Genomic DNA, 22,310 nt, shown 5'->3' with positions numbered 1-22,310 from the left:
GACGTGCCATGATATTAGGTGCACACATTCATGTTAGTACATCCCTTTGGATGATCCTCTGACTTATTGTCTAGCGCCATCATCCGGTCAAAAACATTATTTGTTCAACACCTTTTGACCAACAAGATGGTACAACAGATGTCAGTAACAGAAATGAGTAACACCCACATTTCATAACCATTTCTTTCATTTCCTTCTTTAATAAATGTTGCTGTGATAATACTTATGCATTATGGATTACTTAAACTTGATATTTTCTAATCCAGTCTTATTACCAGTTCTAAGTTAAAGAGAAGACGTCGATCCAAAATGGTGAGTAAAATGACCTCTACGGTATGATTCAGATGTAAATGAGGCCCACAGGCTGGTTGCCGTAAACAGGAACAGGATCAGGGGATAAATAACCACGCATAGAGAGCAGGTTCAGCATTGATGTTTTACTAGAAAAAGAAACCAAATGGTAAGACATAAAACAAAGGAAGAAATAAAAAATGTCGAAGCCAGAATGTTGACAGCCAAGCAGTCTGCTCTTGCTGTCTATGCATGTGCTGGAGGTGGCAAAAAAACAAACAGAACAGTATCATGTACAGTTTATCCGCCTGGTGTGGTGATAGCTATCAGTGTTAACCGTCTCTTCACAAATGTATCCACTGTAGAAAGGATTTCCAGTATTTCTCTCATGTTGGATTTCTGCAGTGCTGCTGAACTGATCCCCTGGGCTGAGAGGAGGTGACTGGAAACCGTCTACCTTATTCTTATGAGCCATAAAGAGGGTTGTTGTTTGAGATACCTGTGGCTTTAAGGTATTAATTTCCGTTTATGCTTTTGTTTGTTGAGTTTGACTTGAATACATGCATACTGATGCGTGATGAGGTATGTGTGTGAGTTTAACAAAGAAGTTGAAAGTTTTTCTATGTTTTTTTATTTATTGTTAGATGTTAGAGGTTACGACGTAAAAGGTATGCAATGTTCAGAACAAAGAGCCAAAAGAAACTCAGATTGTCAGATGGTGTCTTGAGTTCTCTATCCCATTATTTTGCAGTGAGTCAGGGCAGAAAATAAAGTAATTTGTCATTGCTGAGATGCACTTTGTACAGAGTTCTGTCTTACAGTGGGACAGTATGTGAGATAAAAGCCCGGAGAGGGTCAGGGAAAGACAAAACAAACGGAAGGAACGACGATGATTTGAGAGATGGGAGGCAGGGCACTGGACAAATAGTAGAATTAAAAAACAAAAAAAAACAAAGAGGACAAGGAAGAAAAGGAGAGGTGAGCAGGGCAAAACACAACATTTCAGTCCTACATACAGTAAAGCTGTATTATGAAACAATCTCCATGTAGGCATCACCACCAGGCTAAGTTACATTACAAAAGTGAAACTGCACTGATTCCATTAAAGATATATTTTTTTCTTTTCCTAATTGATTTTAAAGCAATGTATTTCCCCTCCCTTAGGCTGGCAGTTGGTGGATGCACCAAAACAGGCTGCCATATGCTATATAACAGATTTTAAAGATTTTGTAGGATTGATTGCTCTTGCCAAGCATGATGGATCCAAGCATGTCCTCAAAATGTGCCAACCCTGCTCAGTTTGTACAAGTGTTGGATTTCAACTTATATCCGTTGAGAAGACAAATAACAAAAAGCACTGAGGCGATATAAAATGCAACACAAATGCTACACTCGCCAAATGTCAGACAGCATTGTTTCCCTACAGTTTGGTAATCGCAGTAGCCCATCCTCTCTAGAGGCCTGCCTAAAAGTTCCAGTGCTGAATACTGGCACCTACATGCTGTCTCCGGGGCTCACCAACAGAAGGTTTTGGGGTAAAAACACTGTTAGACAATGAAAATCAGTGAATAACTACTGGTGAAACAGACAAACAGGCAAAAATAAAATGGTCCGAACCTCTCACGGTGCTGGACTGATCTGAGCTGACCCTGTGTATGTAACAATGTGTGTGCGTGCGTTTCTACGTATGTGTCCGTGTGACTGCCAGATGGACATTCAGTGTTGAGGAGGACACACAAAGACTGTGGCATATTAATATTCTCAAGTTATCAAAAAAACAGCCATGTAACAGAATGTATGCCATGGCCTCTGACAATCTGTGATCAATGTTTTCTATAGCTCTCTATAGACGTATAGATATATATTTATTTGTATTATATATAATATGTAGATTTATAAAAAAAGATTTGATCTTAATTACAAGTAGTGGCATTTTCTTTTATATTCATTATTGCAATGAATTGTTATCTAAGATGATTAAAAAAGACAGATGAGTTCTGTTTTGCTACGCAGTTATTTACAACAGTTTTAAAAAGCAAGCTTTCTGATATGGTACCTTTCCCCGGCGACTGGAAAAGACTGAGGATCTCAAATGACGACCAAACTGCCCATTAGAGTCATTACCTTTAGAGAAATTGAAAAGTATACCTATTAGTTCAAGTCAAATGAAACGCACCCACCATAGACTAGTGGTTCTCAACCTTATAACACCCCTTGAAACAAATGGTTTACTACTCTAATAACCCACTGCTGGGAAACAATCAAAGAATGATGAACTTGTATTTGCCTTTTCTGTTGCCCGGCTATTTGGATTTAATATCCAAGAGGACATGGAGGCAGAATTAGTTTCCACAATTAAAAGGTTGTAAACATCACATTCATTCCCATTTCCTCCACCATTCCTTTTTTCACCAAGGTCCTAAGATTCAGGTTGAGAAGCACTTTGTTAGGTAACCATTTGAGATCTGCCCATGTCTTTAATTTTTTCTTTCCATCACTGAATATACAGTTTAAACTTCGCCTTTGCCACTCAGCAAAAAGTAATCATCAATTTGCTATCTACGATTTCTACTGTCATGACGATGCTGTTGATGAAGGACTTAGTTAATTACTACGGTTTATTTTTTTCTTTTACAAACCCCTGTGAATTCTGTGGCCGAGATCAGTCACACGTGTGTGTTTCGAGGTTACTTCTGTTCTATATTGGCTGATTATCTCGCTGGTTTTGGAGCGAGAAATCATTCTATATGCGTAGTAAGAAAGCATTTCATTCAATTTGAACAGTCCATGGCAAAGTAGCGAATTTGCACAGTCCGAACGTTCAAGCTTACAGTTTTCTGGTCTTCTAAGGGTGATAATACCTGGCACTCTTTGCAGCCAAGTTAAGATGACAATGACCATGATGATGATGATGATGAAAACAATGTTTGTAGTCTTAGTAAGGCGTTGTCAAGGAGTGCGGCGCGTTGGCCGACACTGTCCAACGAAGACAGAGCAGGAACAGAGTTGTTTGGTTGTCTTTTCTTTTTTTTACGATCAGCTGCGATCATCATCTTTATCACTATCATCATCATGATCAGTTTTGTGGTCATGTTCACAGCTCATAGTTCATTTCATGTAAGTCTGTGCTGGTTCTCCTGTCGGTTTGTCGATATCAGGATGGTGTCCTCCCAAAAAACAATAAAATGAATGCTGCAGGCAAGTGTGATAGTCAGAGTTGTCCTTTGTTTTTTTCTCCACTGTTTTTCACTTATCTCTTGTAAAATAAGTCAATGGCAGCAGGAAAGTGAAATGATGAGGCGCAGTGTGTGTTTGTGTACTCAAGTGTGTAACAATGTGAGTATTTGTATTTGAGCATCTGTAATTTATATATATGTGTGTGTGTGTGTGTGTGTGTGTGTTATGCATGAAAATGGTAAGTGTGTGCATGTGGGTTTGTGTGTGTCCTTGTCGGAGTCTGTATGTTTGAGTGTCGTTAAGGCACGGAAGGTGTTTTTGGTTTTCAGGGCAGTCCGGAGGAGACTACTGCAAGGCCAGGGTGTCGGAGAGAGGCGTGGCCAGCATGCACGGCTTTGGGGCAGTCTGGCGTCAGGACACGGCCATTCTCCCCCACACTTCCTGTGATGGACAGACGGGCCTTGTTCCGCATGGCTTCAGAAAAAGACAGCTACATGAGGAGAGGTGGAGGTGTGAACGGAGAAGGGAGTAGAGATGGCAGAGGGGAGATTTAGTATGGAAAGAAAATCATGTCATTGGCATATGCAAAGATTACGGTATTGTAACACTTGTTCTATGAACACAGGCTGTACCCTCGTCTGGACTCTATAGGTAAAACTCTCTTCCAATCACGAGCCGTGTTAGCCCATACAAAATTAGCAAAAGCTCAGCCGGCCAATCAGGACATGCCTACCCAAATACGTGTGAACCCCACCCTATACAAGGCCGCTCAACATCCTGCACCATCTTTAGTGAGCGGTGTACTACACTGATTCTGACTGACTATAGGTTAGTCTCCGCAGCACACCTACTTCTTTGTAACCTTGTCTGCCACAGCGGAGAAGTAGGAGTAGGGAGCCGAAGCAAACCCAGGTACTATGTAACTGAACTGGGTAGAGCCATTGGACCCTGCAGGGGTCAAAAACAAAGGCACTAGACACCCTGCACACCACATTACCCAGATCATGAAAGAGCACTGTGACATGTAGGCGTACGACTTGTCCAAGAGATAGAATCGTATGAGCGGGCAAGGCGTTATCCACAACTCCGTTGTACATATGTTCTAAACACTCACCACACCGAACAAGACTGCCAACACTGCAGACACTGCCACACTGCATGTAGAGTGTGTGCAGGCCACAGTGGGAGGATCTCTTCCTGCCTGACTATAGGCATGGGAGTGCGTACTTGGCAAAGCAGTAACTTTGCCTTCCTGTCCCTCACATGGGGTGGAAGACAAAAAACATACAGGCAGTGGGCAAATCAGTTTTCTGAAGAGAAACGGATGTCAAGCAGCAACGTGGGCTGCCTTATATACTGTGGGGTACGCACGTTTTCGAGTAGGCACGTCGTGATTGGCCAGCTACACTTGTGCGAATTTTCAGTTGGCAAACTTGTGATCGTGATTGGAGGAGAGTACAACCATTCGAGTCCAGTAGAGGGTGGAGTGAGTTAGAACAACTGTGCAGCAACAAACTTTCATAAAGACAGAAATTTCTATAAAAACACATGCACAAAGAACGCTTACATGCATGTGCCTGTACAGTATACACACTGAACACACAAGTACGCAAACAGAAAGGTGTGAAGGTGCAATCACACGCATAGTCAAAACAGAACTGTGGAAGTTTTATTTGCATTCCAGTCTATTTTTGTTGCTGTAAGACTCACATTATGACCTCATTAATACGGAAGAAAATCAAATAGTCGATTAGTCATTGTCAAATGAATTGCCAACAGTTCTGATAATCGATTAGTAAAGTAATTTTTAAAGCAAAAAGTGCCAAGCAGTTGGTGGCGCCAGCTTTTCAAATGTCACATAGAAAATAAACAATAGTTCATCCAAAAACAATATAAATTGTATGTAATATTCACCTCCCTAGGCTCTCTATGCTCTCAGAGGAAGTTCTCTATTGAATGGCGTTACAGAGAGCGGAGTGCCCGAAAAATTATAGGTTATAAAACGTCAGAAAAATTCGTGGGCTTGTGGAAATCCAAACATCACTATTTTTGTTAAATTTGATAAACAAAGAATTTCCCGTGAAGGATTTAGTTGTGCACAAATGCACAATTTTAAAGAAAAAACATTTCTCGGACCATTAAGTTGAGTGCTATATACAATTTATATTTCTTTTGGGTGAACTATTCCTCTCAGTTTTTGTGATCAGAATTCACCATCAGCTGCTTGAAATAGCATTTTCAGATGTTCTGGGTGTACTTATTTGTTGTTAATCAAAGTTTGATCGACAATTCTCTCTGTTCAAACAAACTGAACTACAGGTAGAAATGCCTGTGACTGTATGTGTGAGTGCACCACAAACTACACATTCAAATTTCACAGTGCAAATGCTACAGTATCATAGTTTAACCAAAGGCAAAAGTAAATGTAAATGCAGGCACAATCAACAAACATGTACATAGTAGACGAGTGGATTTGGGTTGTAGACATCTGCATTTCAAAGGTGACCATGCATTTCTGGGTTTCTGTAAACTGAAAAATTCGGGTGAGGATTTTCAAAGGATTTAGAAGGTGAGGACTTTGGAAAAAGACAAAAGGAAAACATGAAGGAGTGATTTTTCCTTTAAGGTTTCAGATTTATAGAGAGGGAGTGACTGACTATACTGCTCAGAGTAGGGTGACACTTCACACAGACAGACTACTCTGTGATGTTTCACTGTCATATCTTATATCTTACAATTGGCTGTGCATTTTTTGAGAACATGTAATGAGTAAAATGGGTGTTGCTTAAGCTCTGATTGGGACGCTTCTTAAAATGTGTCTGCTATAACTGAAGTTTAAGGACAGAACAGTGCAGTTAACTCTGCAGCTAAAGACAGCCAACTGTGTTTGGTAATACATTGCCAGAAACAGAGACAAACGTTTGCCCTCCTCTTCTTTTAATCAGTGTTGCCATGCTGATGTACTGCTCAATTAAAAACCAAAGAGAAAACATGTAATAGACTACTCTAAAAGAGCATCTAAGAAAACATTTAATGAACCTACATATATTTAGTCCTAAATAGTCCACTCTCAAGATGGTTTATCTGTGGGAAACCTTATACTTCATTTGAACTTGGCATGGCTACCTGTTGACAGATAATAACCAATATTTAGTGTACCACATTTAGCTGTCATTATTTCCGTTAAATGGGTATTGATCTGCTCAAGATGAAAATCAAATATGACCTTATAATGCCTCTTAAGGTTTGCTAAGCAGATCGTCAAATTAAGGTCCAGTATTTCCTGTCGTGTCAGTTAATGGCTCTCTTACATCAATAAACATGAGTCATGTTTTTACAACAGCGTCACTGAGTAGCCGTTCTATATGAAGTGTTTGCTTCATCAATTATTCCTCTGCATTAACACTAAGTAAGTGGGCTGGTTGGAAGTGGTCAGGGCTGGAATAAGTCAGAGTCTCTGTTTGAACCATCTCCGACAGGGATGCACAACTCCAGTTTATGGACGACACATTTAAGGTGCAGTGGGACACATTGCCGACTACTAGCCACCAGAACTGGGAAACGTCAGTTCAGTAAGACTAAACTGTGGCAATTGTGCACTGAAGGAAATTTTTGCACTTTGTTTTGCTGTCTGTAAACTAGATTCCCATGTATACACTTGATATTTCTAGTCATGTTCTGATGGATTAACATCTGAAATGAAACACTTGATCTATGAGTCCATCTCAGGAAATCAAAATAAAGCCACTGCATCTATTTTAATGAGCTCTTAGAAGTCTGGATAAGTAAATAGTTTCCCCATAAGGGATTGTCTTATAATTAGTATATTAGATAGGATTCAGCGATTTAGAATTTAAAGAATGTAATACCACAAAATCAAATGATGGCTGCAGGTTGACTATCATCTATGGACAAAAATTAAAACCAATTAAAAACTGCTGCTGAGGAAAATAAAAATCCTGCTATTTCATTTGTTACCATAATAACTCAAACTTACCTGATTATACATGTTACCTGAATGGACAAGATTAGATCAGTATTTAAAGGGAATGTTTGAAACTTTGCTCAGGCTGTCAAAAGTGCAGTCTTATCCTAAATTGGTTAGAATTGGCTCAGTGTGAACTGGCTTTAAAAGGCTCTTTACAAACAAGGTTGTTCACGCACGCTTATGCCCAAATGTCTTTCTGACATTGCAGGAGTCCTACTAGTCTAGTTACGAAAATTACGGCAGACATCCACTGACATAAAATCAACTTAATAGTGTTTTTGAATTCCTGAAATATCTATCACATTATGGCTGAAAAAGTTTTATTCAGACCCAAACTAGTGATAATTGATGCCAACACGTTAGCTAATTAATTTGTAGCTAGAAGCAAAACTTCTAGCTACAAATTAAATTTAATGAGGAACACCACAGTAACAGTGTTCTCAGGCTAGTGAAGTGTCAATGAAGACTTGCTACAAACTTAAAATAGTTTTATATATATATATATATATATTTTTTTTTTTTTTTTGCAAAAATGCTTAACATTACTTGCTGTAGTTTCATCTTCTTAGTTGTGAGGATTTCCTGCTTTTCTTGCTTATGTGATAGTAACTGTTCATTAATTAATTCATATATAAATGGGATATTAATTGTTGGATTAATCGATGAAGAAAATAATTGTTAGTTGTAGCCCTATACAGTATACAAAAATGTACTTAGCACATCACTAGTCCCTGAGGATGGAGTTGTGCATCCCTTCGCTGTCATTATTTCGTTAACTATTAGCTAAAATTACAATGCAGGTGCCTAATCAAGTCATGAGCCAAGAGCATCACCATCAATGTCATCATCATCATCATCATCATCATCATCATCATCTGCAGCCAAAGACGATGGAACCAAATCTGTAGTCACACAAATCTAACCCCAATCTAGCCAGGGGTGAAATGCTGTAAATGAAAAAATAAAAAAAATGTAACAAATCAAATTTAAACTCAAAAATCTAAGAAATATTAGGCCAATAAAGAAACAAAACAGCCAAAAACTTTCACGAAACATAAAAAGCTACATTGGTTCCACAATGCTTGACCACATCCTCATCACCACATGAAGAACAACACGGTTGCGTGGGGCTGCTGCGTCAGCCTCTACATCGACAATACAATAATCTACAGCACCACCACCATGATCAACACCACCATTACCCCACCTATATGGGAGCCTCTAAATCCTACCCCTATATCTTGACCCCCTCGGAGCCGTACACGTTGTACCCCTCCCTATAAGTGGCTAGATTCTGGGTGCTGGGGGAGGGGCTGGGGCAGTGGGGGGGGCTAAGGTCCACCTTCATGCGCTTGGCTTCGGCCCGAGACTTGTAGCAGAACTCGACCAGGGCCACCAGCATGGCCAGGCCCAGGCCGCCCACAAGGATGTAGAAGACCCCCGCCACGTTGGACAGGCTCAGAGCCTGGGATGACTTGTCCTGGAGAGAGGCAGTGGGATGAGGTTTGGGGAAGAGTGGTGGGCGGGGAAAAGGAAGAGTTGAAGTAAAGGAGGCAGAAGAGGGATGGAGTTAAAGGAAAAGGAAAAAAAGGTGAAAAATTCAAAACAAAAGGGAGCGAAGGAGCAGAGTGGGACGATGATGGAGGATGAAGTTTAGGTAGGCGTGTGAAAAAGACAATATGTGATTAAGGAGAGGAGATAGGCAAGTGGGATAAGAGGTGAAGGGAACAGTTGAGAGATGGGAGGAGAGGATAATAATGAGAGAAAAAAGCAGGAGAGAGAAGTGAATGAGGAGTAGGGGGTGATCGTATGGGGAAAGAGGTGGGGAAAAAGCAGACAGAAAGAATAGATACAGTTGGTTAGACACAGAAAAGGAGATTGTCACAGAAAAAAAGTAATGTTTAGTGTTATACTTTAGCAAATGTACTAGCCACTGAAAATACATTTGTTATTACTTAATTATGAGTTATCATACAATTACATTCTACCTTTCTACAATTATTACTACTATCACCACAACATACTACATACTACACATCTGTGACAGTCATAACTACAGAATATTTCTACAATTGTAGCATAGTAACATGATATCAAAGCAGCTTGAATAAACATTTAAATCAGGTCAAGAAGAGCAGGCTTTAATCTGAGCAGTGATGATTTTCACTACAGTTTTAATGGAATTCAAATGCTCCAATAGTCTAAACATTTACAGTGGAGCAGCTCCTATACTCTATACTGTAAAAAATCTTTCTTTTTAAGAACACCTTTAGTTTTACTGAAACAAAATAGTAACAAATATTCAACTGGTAGATAAAGGGAGCAACACTATATGTTACAGGTCCATACTTTTCTACAATTTTTTTTAGGAACTGTCTGAAACAAACATAATTTGGGTCTAAATACTTTTTTTAAATGGAGTTTGGTGGTGAATTTACTTAAAGTTATTAAGTAGGTTGTGTTGAGCATATATGCAGTTGTTGATTTCCAGAGGAAAGAACTGCTCCACTTAAAGCCATTTCTTTATTAATTCAGTATATTATTGAATTGAATATATAATATATACGTTAAATTGATAAAAAAAATCGAATGCTTGTCTGTTAACAAAATTCATAGGAAGTGAACTGCTGTGCACTTTGGTCTTTAGGATTTTATCTAAAAAATATGGACCTGTAAAATGAAGCATTACCACATGTTACTCCAATAAATAAATACTAGATACATTAGATTACTTTTAGCATTAATAACTTGTTAGCAACTATTGGCTTTTTCCTTAATGTTTAATCTTTAATCAGGAAATCTAATACAAATTCATAATCTAACTAATATTGTCATCTGGAAAAATGGGAAAATTGACTGATAATCAAAATTTACATTGCATTTCTAATGCTAACTGTAATGAAGATGGGATTGCCACAGATTGCTACAGAAACTGAACACAAATTTTTGTTATTCTGATGCATATTTAGGTAAATGTGGTTCAGCATTAAAGTAAAGGTAGGAAAATGTTGCAGGGAATCACTAAATGGACAGTTAAGCCTACTGTGGAGCACATTTAAGATATATTTCAGGCTAATTGAAAACATTGACTATTACTAAAACAGTAGTTGCAGTAATCTGGAGCGTATTCAGGATGAGAGTTTCAGGCTAGCGTTCTGAGGGCCGCAGCAGCGTGAGACTGACCTTACTTCCAGAGTCCTTGGGTCCACACTCTCCCTTGTCATACCACCATTTGTTTTTCAGTTTGTCTAAGACTCCTGCTTCGCTCAGTTTCAAAACTGCAAGGTTTACCGGGGTTCTTCGCGTGTAAAAATAACATAAATAACATCATAGGTCATGTTATTTTATGTTATTAGGGTATTTCACATTTGCATTGCACAGCTCAGTTACATAGAAAAGTACTTGTTCACATCAAGTGACCTAGGATGGATCCCACTGAGTACATGTGTGTATGCTCGTTGAGGAGGGGCTGGGGGGAGCGAGGAGCTAAGGCGAGCTACAGACATATGAGTGGGACCTACCTTTGTCACTTCAGGTAACACACCCATGCTGCCCCAGCTGATCCTACACTAAGCCAGAGGCAAGTACTGTTAAGCCAGGGCTATTGGCATCAGGCTAGCACTGTGCTACAACTGGGAGAGAGAGCTACATCGAGGCAGGTTTGAATGTGTTGCTGATTTCATAAACTCTACAGACTTTGGAGGCGAGAGGAAACTTCTATCTTGTTACAGATATAATCTTTTCTTGTTGCACTCAGAAGGCAGTTTGCATCCCTAGTACACATTTTCACTGAAAGGCAACTGTCAGGTGCTTCATTCTGTCTGTCTGTCTGTCTGTCATTCGGTCCACAACTTTGTTCCAGACTGAAATATCTTTACAATTTATAGATCGATTGGCATGACATTTTGAACAGACATTCATGGTCTGCAGAGGGCAAATCCTGACTTAAGTAATCATCTGACTTTTCATTTAGTGCCACCAGCAGGTCAAAGTTTACACTTATCCAATCTAAAAATCTCAACATCTACAAAATGAATTGGCACTGAAACTTTACCCTTTGATTGCATTCTGCTGCTATCAATTATTCATCCTCCCCTCTGCCTCAAGTCAACCTGAGCTCAAAAGAGCTGCACTTGGGTCTCGTTTTCCCATTAGATGTTTTAAAACCTGTTTTATCTGCCGTGTATCTTTTGAGCATCTCTCTGTCCTTCTTGCAATTTGATTCACTCAAGTCTCCTTCTTCTCTCTCCTCTCCCCAGAGCTGCCACTGGGGTGCAAATATTCCTGCCTTGATAGTAATTGCTGTCTTTATCTCTCCACCTTCACACTCTGTCCTTTCAGAGGGGCATTACCAGATCAGTGCCAAACACATTTGAAAATGGTTATTATCATGACGTGTGCTTGATTTATCCACTCACCGGCAAATGGGACAAATTTCCCTGCATGATACTGAAAATGGACAAATTTGAGTTGATTCAACACAAAATTCAAGCTCAAGTGTTGTACCTTTGTCACTGTGTCTGAACCTTTTATATAAAAAGGCACACCTCACTGACAGGAGATGCAACATTGTGCCTATTTTTGAAGCTGCAGGGTGTCCCAGGGAGATTTTAGGGTGTCACTTTTGCCCTCCCTCTTTGCTGCTTGACTCTTGCCAGGGCAGATGCATGCATTACACTCGGAACGGGGGCTGCTGCCAGCTAGCCAGCGAGCGGCCCCTGTCCCCCTAGTGGTGGTGTGGTCAGACAGAGAGGGCTAACCTTGGAATCCCCTCCCCCGCTGCCACATTCTCCTTTGTCATACCACCACTTGTTTTTCAATTTGTCCAACAGGCCCTGCTCGTTGAGCTTTAGCACGGCCAGGTTGACCGCATTTCTTTAAGTAAAAAAGGAGGGACAGATAAGATAGTTTGGTCAGAGGTTGGAGGGACAGACAGACAAGATGGACGTGGACCACAGCCAGGAGGAAAAAGGGAAGGGAAAAGAGAAGGAGAGGGAGCAGAGGGGGGGTGGGGAGAGAAATTAGAGGGGTTCAGGGCACAAAGGTGGGTTAGTGGGGAAGGATGCACCCCAGGCAACGTCTTTCTCTTTGACTCTCTTTCTAATTAAAATACTTCCTATAATGGTTTTGTTTGACTTTTTCTGTTATTATTGTCTCTCTTGTACCGGGCTGCACTAACACAGGATGCTCCGCAGTGACTGTGAAATTGTAATATTAAGTGTGTTAACCAGCTCTCTGCAGCCTGCTGATGGTGCTCTTGTCCCCTCCTGATGCTCTCCTGCCATACTGCTACTCTCTCTCTGTGGTTTTGTATGTGTGTGTCTGTGTGTGTGTGTGTGTGTGTGTGTGTGTGTGACTCCAGTTTCATACAGCACCCCTGAAGGGATTGACCTCCAAACAAAATCAGGGGACAAAGGGCTAAATATCACGAATTTAAGCTACTTCATGTGTGTGCACATGTATTCGTCTAAGCTCTTTATATCAGGCATGTTTAAAAGGATCTGCACTCCTCTTTGCTTAGAAACTCATAATTTTAGTAAATTATCCAAATCTTATAAAAGAAATAAAAAAACAACTTAAAAAAGGTGAATCAATTGTCTTTGTTTGGTTTTTTAAAACGATAATAATGATGATTCATTGCCCTGCAGTTCAGTTGAAAGCAAGGACTTTTAAAAAAGAAGCCTCCCTTTTCTCGATGCCCAGGTTTGCTTGGTTTACTTTTAGTTAGATTTCTTTTAACAACAAAGTGTGCCTTGAGAATGTTGTAACATTTAGCAGCCAACTCTTAGATCTCAGATGTTTTTACTGTGCATCACCCACAAAACTTCAAAGAATCCATGATTTCAACTGCATTAATATAACTTTAACGAAAACAGATGACAAAATGGATTACATATCTTGAGAATGTTTCAAATCTCCCCAAGTTGATTATTTGGTACAGACTGTAACCAGTAGCTGCCTAGAGGGTAATATGCATTCAATCTAAACAGCTAAGCTTTAGTCTCATAAAGTGCATACAACATAGTAGTAGATTTATCTGAAACACTTAAATGCCTTTGATAAGACAGGCAACCCAACAGCAGTCTTATGAGATATAAAGAACCAGCATGTTTAAATTGCTCCAACTCTCATCAATTCACTATTTCTGCAAATGTCTCTCCATTGCCTCAATACGTGCCTGCTCCCTTACTGCGATGTCCAGAAAAGTGTCTAAAAAACATGGCTGCAGGGGCTGAATGATTTTGTCAACTTATTCCCTGCATGCCCTTTGTAAATAAATTGTGGCCCGTCTCTCCTGCTTCCTTCGCTACATCTTTGTTTTTTACAGCTACCCTTAAAAGACTTTGTTCCTCTTGCTACCACCCTCTGCTGTCCACTCTTTTGTTTGTGCGATGCTGTAATCAGTCGTGAAAATCTATACAACAAAGGTCACTGCAGTCGCTGTCTGCTTGTTTGTTAGTCTGCCCCTTTGTCTGTACACGTCTATCTGGAAGTCCTATCTCATCACAGAGTGTGTTAGTAGACTGCAGGTAGGAGCTGGCTTGTGACTGAAAGGTTGTCAGTGCAGGACAAATTAGAAATGTAGAGTAAAACATAGGCCTTCTAAGGGTTCAGCTCTCTTAGTAAAGATATTAAAGAGATTCAGAAAGAGAGAGTGTTCTCTGGGGTGATCTAATCTACAAACCATGACTGATCTCATCAATGTAAGAGGTATGGATGAAAACAGTTCAAACATATCAGTAACATAACAATAATCATATCAAAAGCAGCTATACTTCAGAAAAACATACAGTCCTAACATCCATTTGAATCATCAGAGTATTCAATGTCCTCATCAACATCATCAAGTCAAATTAATGCTCTGATTAGTGCACCGAGAGGAGAGGCAGGCTCACCTGACATGCACACTTTCCTGCCTCATGTGCACCTGTTAGATCAGGTTTCCGCTGATTGAGAGAAGCCAGAGACAACCGTGGATAGTCCCAGAAATGTGTTCTGGAGGGGGCTTAAAAAAAGGGACCTATCCACCCGCTGTCTGTCACTTTTCCCTCATAAACGGAAAAACCTTTGTGTAAATAACAAGGAATAAACTACAGTGACTGGGGTTTAGTGGCACTTGTTTGCGCCGCACACAGGGGAAAGTTACAGGACAGGATGTGAGGCTGATGTGCCGTTTGTGTTTTGCCTTTCATAAGGCAAATCTGAAATGCTGACAGAGAGAGATGGAGAGAGAGATGGAGGGAGAGAAGAGAGAGCAAGTGGTCCGGCTTTGTTGAATTTAGTCAATTATTTTCCCTCAGCAGTCACTTGTAACATCGTAAAGACAAAGTCTCACTATACCGCTGTCACAGTCACCTGAAAAATGAATTATTTGCACTGATAGAATACCTCAGTTAAAACTACTGGGACTGTTACTGTAGAATCAAGTTAACAAGCCGGATAAACAAGTGTCTGCTGAGGGAAAATTTGAACAAAAGGACCAACTTTAGAACTTAAACTCAGTAACTTTCTCATCATTTCCTCCGGTTTATGGTCTAATTTTTAAATAAACTACTGATTACTTTCTGATCTGGGTTTATTTTGGTGTTGTCCAATTACCGTAAATATGATCTTTATTTAGTTTGTGTAAAATTGAAGAACTATTTTCTTTTCTCTCATTTGTGACACAGTATTTTTGATGTGGGATCCTGTATTATGTTTAGTTTCTAGTCCCCCCATTGGCCAGGCCCCTCTACTTCCTGTTTTTCACTTTTTGTCTCCTGTTCTTCTATAAATTCCCCCTCAAGGCTTTGGATGTAGCAGCAGCAGTCTGAGGTTCTGCCCCTCCTTGCAGTCATTTTGAGTGAATAAATCTCTCCTATAATAATCATCATAATCCTCATCATCATTATCATTATCATCACCATCATGACTACCATCACTGAGGATGAAAGGAACGAATGGACGAGACGGCAGACAAATGGACAAAGTTACCTGTAAGGTGGCCCTGTGGAGAAACAGAGTGGTTAAAAGAGGAAAGAAAGATGGGATGTGACCATACAGAGAAGGACGAAGGACAGTGACAGAGGACACAGATATGGAGCTAAAAGGCCCTAAATGAACAGAGAGGTAGCAGAAAAAAGTGAGGACAAGCACGGACGAACGGAAAAAATATTGAAGAAGATGTCAAAAAATCATGGAATCAAGCAAACAAGAGAAGATGAAACACATAATCTGCATATTTAACATACTTTATCATATTTATATCGCTGCTGTTGGGTGAAAATCTATAACTGCTTCTTTGCTTTTGGAGTTTAGAATGATAACAAATACATAGATTGGAATGGTGCCAAAATCGTTACAGTGAATTTAGTACTTGTGAGAAAGAATCAATATCCAAATACTGGTCAACTGTAAATGAGTTCTTCATTTTTTGAGGGTGATTTTCACCTGACAGCAGTGACAGGTTAGGTGAAGTGTAAAAGGCACAGCAGGGTAGGTGGAATATCGCAGCAATAGGACAGTATCAGCTTTGTTACTGTCTCCTATTGTTACACTATTCCACCCACCTTAACTGTGAGCCTTTCGGCGTAGCAATCCCATATCCTTTGGAGTCCAGGTTCCCCCCGACTTTCATGGTGTCACAAGGCTTGCGCTGCTCCGTGTACTCGTTCATGGTGGACTCCAGGAGGAAAGCGTATTTCCCCTTGGATTTGCGGACCCTCGCCACGCCCTCCGCTGTGGTTTTGGTGAAGACGGTCGGTTCGGCAGACTTCATATATGACCACATCTTCTCGTATACGGCTATTTTGGATCTCTGTGGTGTAGAGGAGGGGGAAGAGGAGAGAGCAGATGTTAATTAGGAATGAGTGGGCATCTTTTTGCTAACATACAAGGCCAGATTGTCTCACAGATGATAGTTTTCATAGTCCAGTGAGGAGAAGACTGCCAAGGGAAGAGAGTCCATCTAGGCCAGACCGCTCATGGCCATAGCCAGCTATGGTCCAGACCTTGGTAATAATGTCCTGCTCTGTATCTGAATGATTTGACTTGAAACTGACTAAGAGACTAAATGCCCAGTGTCTTCCGTGAAGAGCTGCCCCTAATCTGCCTCTGATTGGCTCTGACCCTGATATTTTCAAACTAACCCAACCATCTCACTTACCATGAATCTAACTCCAACTGTTGTCACCAACCAGACAGCCTATAAGTAAAAAGTTAAGTTAAAGTAAAGTTATTGCTAAGGTTGTGAACATATGCCGAGTGAGGTGACTGCAGAAGGCAGAGGGCTCTATGCCCCTGACCATGTTGTGTTCACTGCAAGGATCGTACTTGGTGATATATTACACATATTGTGATACGCACAATATTACAAGATATCATTGAAAACTATTGGCACTCTGTTCTGCAATTATTTAATGTTTTTTGATGTAATCTTAGATTTCAACAACCAGTGATGGTAATTTCATCAGTTAGCCAAGTTAACGTGGTTGAATTACACTTAATATCGGGGAAAGTCAAGCTAGAATTTCCTGAATCCTTCAAGTGACCCTGTGTAACAGGATTCAGTTTGACAAAATGAGAACCACACTGAATGTTGAAGTAATCCTACAAACACGTTTTGACTTTGTAGCCAAGAAGCTTATTGCTCTGTGCCATAGAGTTCAATTGTTGTCCAAAAACTAGAAAACACATCAGTTTCAATGGGTGTCATGCTCCTTCATCACAGTGAACCACTAAAAATAGTCCCAGACAAATTAGCATTTTACCTCTGATTAAAAACCCAGCAGTATGAGTAGATTATTTAGCCCTGTGATATGGCCTGTTTTAAAGGCTTTGTGTCTTCAACAGGGATGAATGTTCTTGGATTTAAGAGATACACAGACAGGGTAGGGACCATTTAAAAGTACTGAGAAACAAACTAACACCTCGTTGGCTCAGAAAAATAGTGAACAACGTCAACCTTATCATTTAAGAATGCCGTCTTATTGTTGACATGTCCATGCTCTGTGTCCACCTATGGGTGTCCATTCACACCAAACTGATGCCCAAAGTGTCAGAAGTTTCTCTCACCTCAGATTTGATAATTCAAGTCAACATGCCATGCTTACTGAGACAAAAAGGATGAATCTGAGTAGTAATACAATGCTACTGAACACAATACCATTCAGTTGTGTTCATGTATTAGGGACAACTGCTTTTTTATGCTTCTACAATCTAAACAACAGCATACTTTTGAGATTGAGCTCGTACAAAATGTATTATTAGTCATATGCTTTTACTGCATTTCATTTATTGCTCCAGTGTCTTATGATGTGGAGCAAACAGCTGAGGCTGATTTTCCCTCTTACAGTTCTTGAATAAAATTACACTTCTGATGGAGGGCTCTGTCTTCCATCTTCCATTTTGATCCTCTGGCACATAATGACATTTAGAACCACATTTGAAATGTAACACTACATCTCTATTGGCAAGTCAAGCATCAGTCTTACTTTAAATGAGTTCATGACTGGAATAGTGGCATACTGATCTGGTTGTGCCGTTATGAATTCAGAGGACTAATGTCAGAGGACATTGGTCTGGTATGATGCAATAGATTATATTGTGTGTGTGTACCATATAGTATATGTGTGGGTACGTGTGAATGTGCAGTGCACCAGTCTATATGTGTATGTGGGAATTTATGTGTTCACATGTTCACTCAAGAGTGAAAATAACAAGCCGAGGAGTCAAACTGTCATCCTCCACAAGCATCCTGCGTCTTTCTTCTCTTTCTCTCCTGGTGATTAAGCGTTATTCTGTCGCTCTGCAAGCGACAAGCCACGGACTCAGCCATGGAAACCAGCGCCCGGGGGATGGTGTGTACGCCTGTGTAAGTGTGTTACAAGTGCGTGACGGACACCTATTCCATTATAATGTCACTCACATCTATGAGGACCAGCAGGTCCCTCTTCTCTCCATTCTACCTTTTCTCTCTTTCTCTCTCCATTCTTTCTCTTATCATTTCTAACTGTTTACCATCATCGATTAGAAAAACCTTCTCACCATCCCCTTATTTTTTACACCTCCAGCCTTTTCTATCTTCCTTATTCCTCAAGTTTGATCCGTCCATCCATCTGTCACTTATTTTTCTGTCCTGTTTTCTCTGTCTGGCCACAGCAAAATGTGAATGCACTGATGTGTGTTGTGCACTGCGTGTATTTGTATCTGACTGTATGTGTGTGTGTGTGTGTGTGTGTGAGTCAGAGAGAGTGAGAATGAGTGAGGGAGAGACAGTGATGATGATGACTGTGCACATATAAAGCGCCTGGCCTTGGAGGGATGGATGTGTGACAATGCGATGTGACTCTTTCCAGATTCTTTAACAATGAGCGAGGGTGAAGGAGGAAATGGATGCTGCAAGTCACCTTCAGGCGTCCACACCATGGCGAACACTTTTGAATATACATTTAACACACACACAAATCTGCTCTGTGGGAGAAGTGCCGCACACACTCACCTGCACACATATACATGCATACATATGTGGCCGAATATGCATACGGGCATGCTTACGTACACACACAAATATACTCACACATGCACACACAGACACAGATAATTAATGGTGGTGGCGAATCCCCCTCAGCTGTGGGAGAGTAAATTGCTTTTTCACCCTCCACAGATTTCAGCCCGCTCGTTATGTTGATGATGCCAGAGCCGCTCACAGAAGCACAAACTGTCTGCTAAACCTCCCCCTCCTCCACACATCCAAATGCACACACTAGTGCACACATATCTACAAAGCATAACTGTAAATTGGTATATATACATGTACACAATGCATGAGCACACAAACAATTCTCAATATTCCTACAGAGCATGACTACGCGACAGAGCAGATTTGTATTTGTACATGCGGTGACTATTGTGTTTTTGCCCATGTCTGCAGAAAAATATTTGTCTTCATCAGCATTGTGCTCATGTGTGTTTTTATGTTTATGAGTACTTATGTAATTGCAATCCACATGGGTGAATAGGTTAATGGGTGAAGCCACGACAGGTCTCCTCTGGGCCACTTCACTCCACTCTGCTATAATTTCCTGCTCACTATTTTACAGTAACAGCTCCCTTTAGTCTATTCTGTTCCAGCTCTGTCCACCTCTTCTGTCCATCTCTACTTCACTGCTCTTTATTGTTTAATATTATGATTGCTAGTATGATCATTGCTTTATTTGACAGAGTTGGGAAGTGACTCAAAGCAACAGGGGTGTGATAAACAAACTTGTTCTATTTCTTCTAATGATGTTTGAATTTTAATCAAAAGGTATAAGATCCCACACCGGTTCTTTTTTTTCTAGCACTCCCCCAAAACCTTGGTGTGAACTTGGATAAAGCCATCAAGTCAACCATTTCAGCTTAGCGTCACTCCCACAAATTTAAGGCTCTTAATTCAAGTTCAGGAAAAAGTCATCCATTCATTACTTTCCACCCACCTGGACTTTTGCAAATTGGTTTACACTGTCGTTAGTCACTTGTCCTTGTCCCACCTACAGCCAGAGCTGATTTCTGCTGCTTGGCTTTTGTCTGGCTTCAATAAATGAAACACCTCCCTCACATTTGCTTCCTCTTACTGACTGCCATTGTATTCCAGGAGAACTTTAAGGTTGTGTTGTTTGTTTGTACATGATCCAACCTTTTATACTGACACTGGATTTTTCCCCTTCCACCTTGTTCACTCCCCTTTTCTTATGCTGTGCAATAAGTGAACAATAATGCATTATGGATTGAATGGAGGTGATGAATGCTGCAATGCATAGTAGAATGATATTTTTCCACCTCCAAGGGACATATTGTGCTCCATCACATTTACATAACGGCCATTTAGAACGAAATAAAGACCACAAGCAATATGTATGAAAATTGACATCCATTTCTTAAAGGGGCCCTGAGGAGATTTCTTACAAACACACAATGCTATGTTTACAATCAATGTTTCACACCAACACACTATGAGAGCTAACAAACAAGTTGAATACTTTTTGTTCTTCAAAAACATTTGCATCAAATATGATGGAACCTGCATTGTTTACATGTTTGCTAGCTTATCTTCTTCTTCACTACGTACGTTCTTTAAACTGTTTCTGGCAAATAATCTGCCAATCTGGAACTTAAAATTTTGACTAGAATTTCAAATAGAGTTCTGTATGTTTGAAAGCAGCTGTGCAGTACTGGTTGGGATTTTAACAGTAGCATCAACATGGGGACCTGCAGCTCATCTGGGACTTTTGGCTATTCAGCTCAGTAGCAAATAACTTGACTTAACTTAGTTAAACGTAAAAATCAGTGTCAAATTCCTTGTATGCATATACATACATGGCCAATAAAGCTGATTCTGATTCTGATAAAGTCTAACACCTCTGAAGGATTCAAGCAAATGAGCAGAGTGTGTGGTGTCCGTACCCTGAAGAACTCCTTTGTAGAGCCTGAGTCTAGTGTCCCGTAGGCTATCTCCGTCTGTTTGGCCAAGTCCTCTGCGCTCTCTATGGGTGAGACCATCCTCTCCACAGTGAGGAAAGCAGCCAGGTTGGCTGTGTAGGAGGAGATGATGATAAGGGTGAAGAACCACCACACACCTCCAACAATTCGTCCAGACAAAGACCTGGGTAGAAAAGAGACGTTGGAGAGGTCGGGAGAAAACAAGGAAGAGGGATAAAGAGATGCAAAAGGTTAACATTGAGGAAGGAACGAAAAGGATTTGTAGATGAGAAATTAGCAGGATGAGTAGAGGATGATGAAGGAAAAGATAAAGGTGAAGGATAAAGGGATGAAGTGAACAGAAAGAGGAAGGAAACATAATCAAGGTTAGTTCCTGAGTCAGAGATATGGAACACAACACGCCATAGTATTACAAAGCATTTTTGGCACCACTGTATGCAGAACTGTGAAAATGACAGTTGCGTCAAAGTAATTGTCTTTCAGGCCTCGAACCAATTCAGCACTAACAATAACAAAGGCTACATGAAACAGATTGTAATCTGGGCACTCCTACATCTCTCTCAACCTCATTCTCTTTTCTCTTTCTCCATGTTTACTCTCTTTATCTACCAATTGTGAGCTGAAGCATCAAAGTAAGTGGCAATTCATTTTGTTTGTACAAACTAGTTTTTTACTGAGTAAAATGGAAGAGAGCAGGCAAGAGTGAGCATATTAGAGAAAAGGAGAAAGAGAAAGAGAAAGAGAGAGAGAGAGAGAGAGAGAGAGAGATGGGAGAAGGTACTAACATGGTATGTGTTCTTTTAAGCGCTGTAGTCAACAAAATACCTTGAAGTTCTAATGGGTACACGCAGCGACATAAAATATCCGCGCTTTAGAAGGAGTGAGAAAGAAAAAGGATACGGTACCGGCGAAGTTTATTTTTTACAGTTTCCTCAGTTTTGCTTAAGTATGAAATGTTGGAGAGCCATCGCATTCACAGAAAATTAAAAGCAACATGTTTTGTACCATTTCCCTTTCAAGTCTGTGTAGCTCAAGAAAACATTCACAGTGAATAGGAATACATTGATGTCATTTGCAGTCCTTCGTAAATTATTTCAAAATATGTCTCTTTGAATCACATAACTTCCACTCTTATAAAAGTTTATGTTGTTATATTCAAATGACAGATATTTAAAATGCCAAGTTAAATTGATTGATGTATTTTTCTTACTTTAATACATTTTTTTTTAAAGTAATTCAGAGCTGAGGTAAATAGCAGATAAGAGTGCTAATTATCTGTTGGTGCCTCTCCACGAGTGACCCCTTTCACATTCCACATAATCATTTGAGCCATTGTTAATATAAAAAATATTATAGCGGCTTTAACTAAATTTGGGTGACATTCATAACTCCTTTT

The 22,310-nt window shown here is 40.2% G+C and overlaps 1 protein-coding gene across 4 annotated transcripts in view; it reads right to left on the bottom strand.

The window, feature by feature from the left end:
- Nucleotides 1-422: 422 nt before the first annotated feature.
- Nucleotides 423-22,310, bottom strand: part of gria4a (glutamate receptor, ionotropic, AMPA 4a) — a 99,399-nt gene continuing 77,511 nt past the window's right edge. Inside the window, exons 14-18 of one of the 4 annotated variants that reach the window (XM_068709609.1) lie at nt 20,879-21,077; nt 16,006-16,253; nt 12,217-12,331; nt 8,799-8,936; nt 423-3,958 (exon numbers count right to left, since the gene is read on the bottom strand). In XM_068709609.1, coding sequence (XP_068565710.1) covers nt 3,794-3,958; nt 8,799-8,936; nt 12,217-12,331; nt 16,006-16,253; nt 20,879-21,077 — 865 coding nt within the window. In that variant the 3' untranslated portion in view covers nt 423-3,793. Of the gene's footprint in view, nt 3,959-8,688; nt 8,937-10,639; nt 10,755-12,216; nt 12,332-16,005; nt 16,254-20,878; nt 21,078-22,310 lie in introns of all 4 variants that reach the window. The other 3 variants (XM_068709600.1, XM_068709584.1, XM_068709593.1) reach the window with 3 other exon arrangements.

This window comes from Cebidichthys violaceus, unplaced genomic scaffold, assembly GCF_023349555.1.
Source record: "Cebidichthys violaceus isolate CVI_PGR_0920_01 unplaced genomic scaffold, fCebVio1.0.p SCAF_1, whole genome shotgun sequence".
Classification (NCBI taxonomy): domain Eukaryota; kingdom Metazoa; phylum Chordata; class Actinopteri; order Perciformes; family Stichaeidae; genus Cebidichthys; species Cebidichthys violaceus.
Note: the sequence above shows the minus strand (reverse complement) of the source record. Positions and strands in the feature narration are given on the sequence as shown.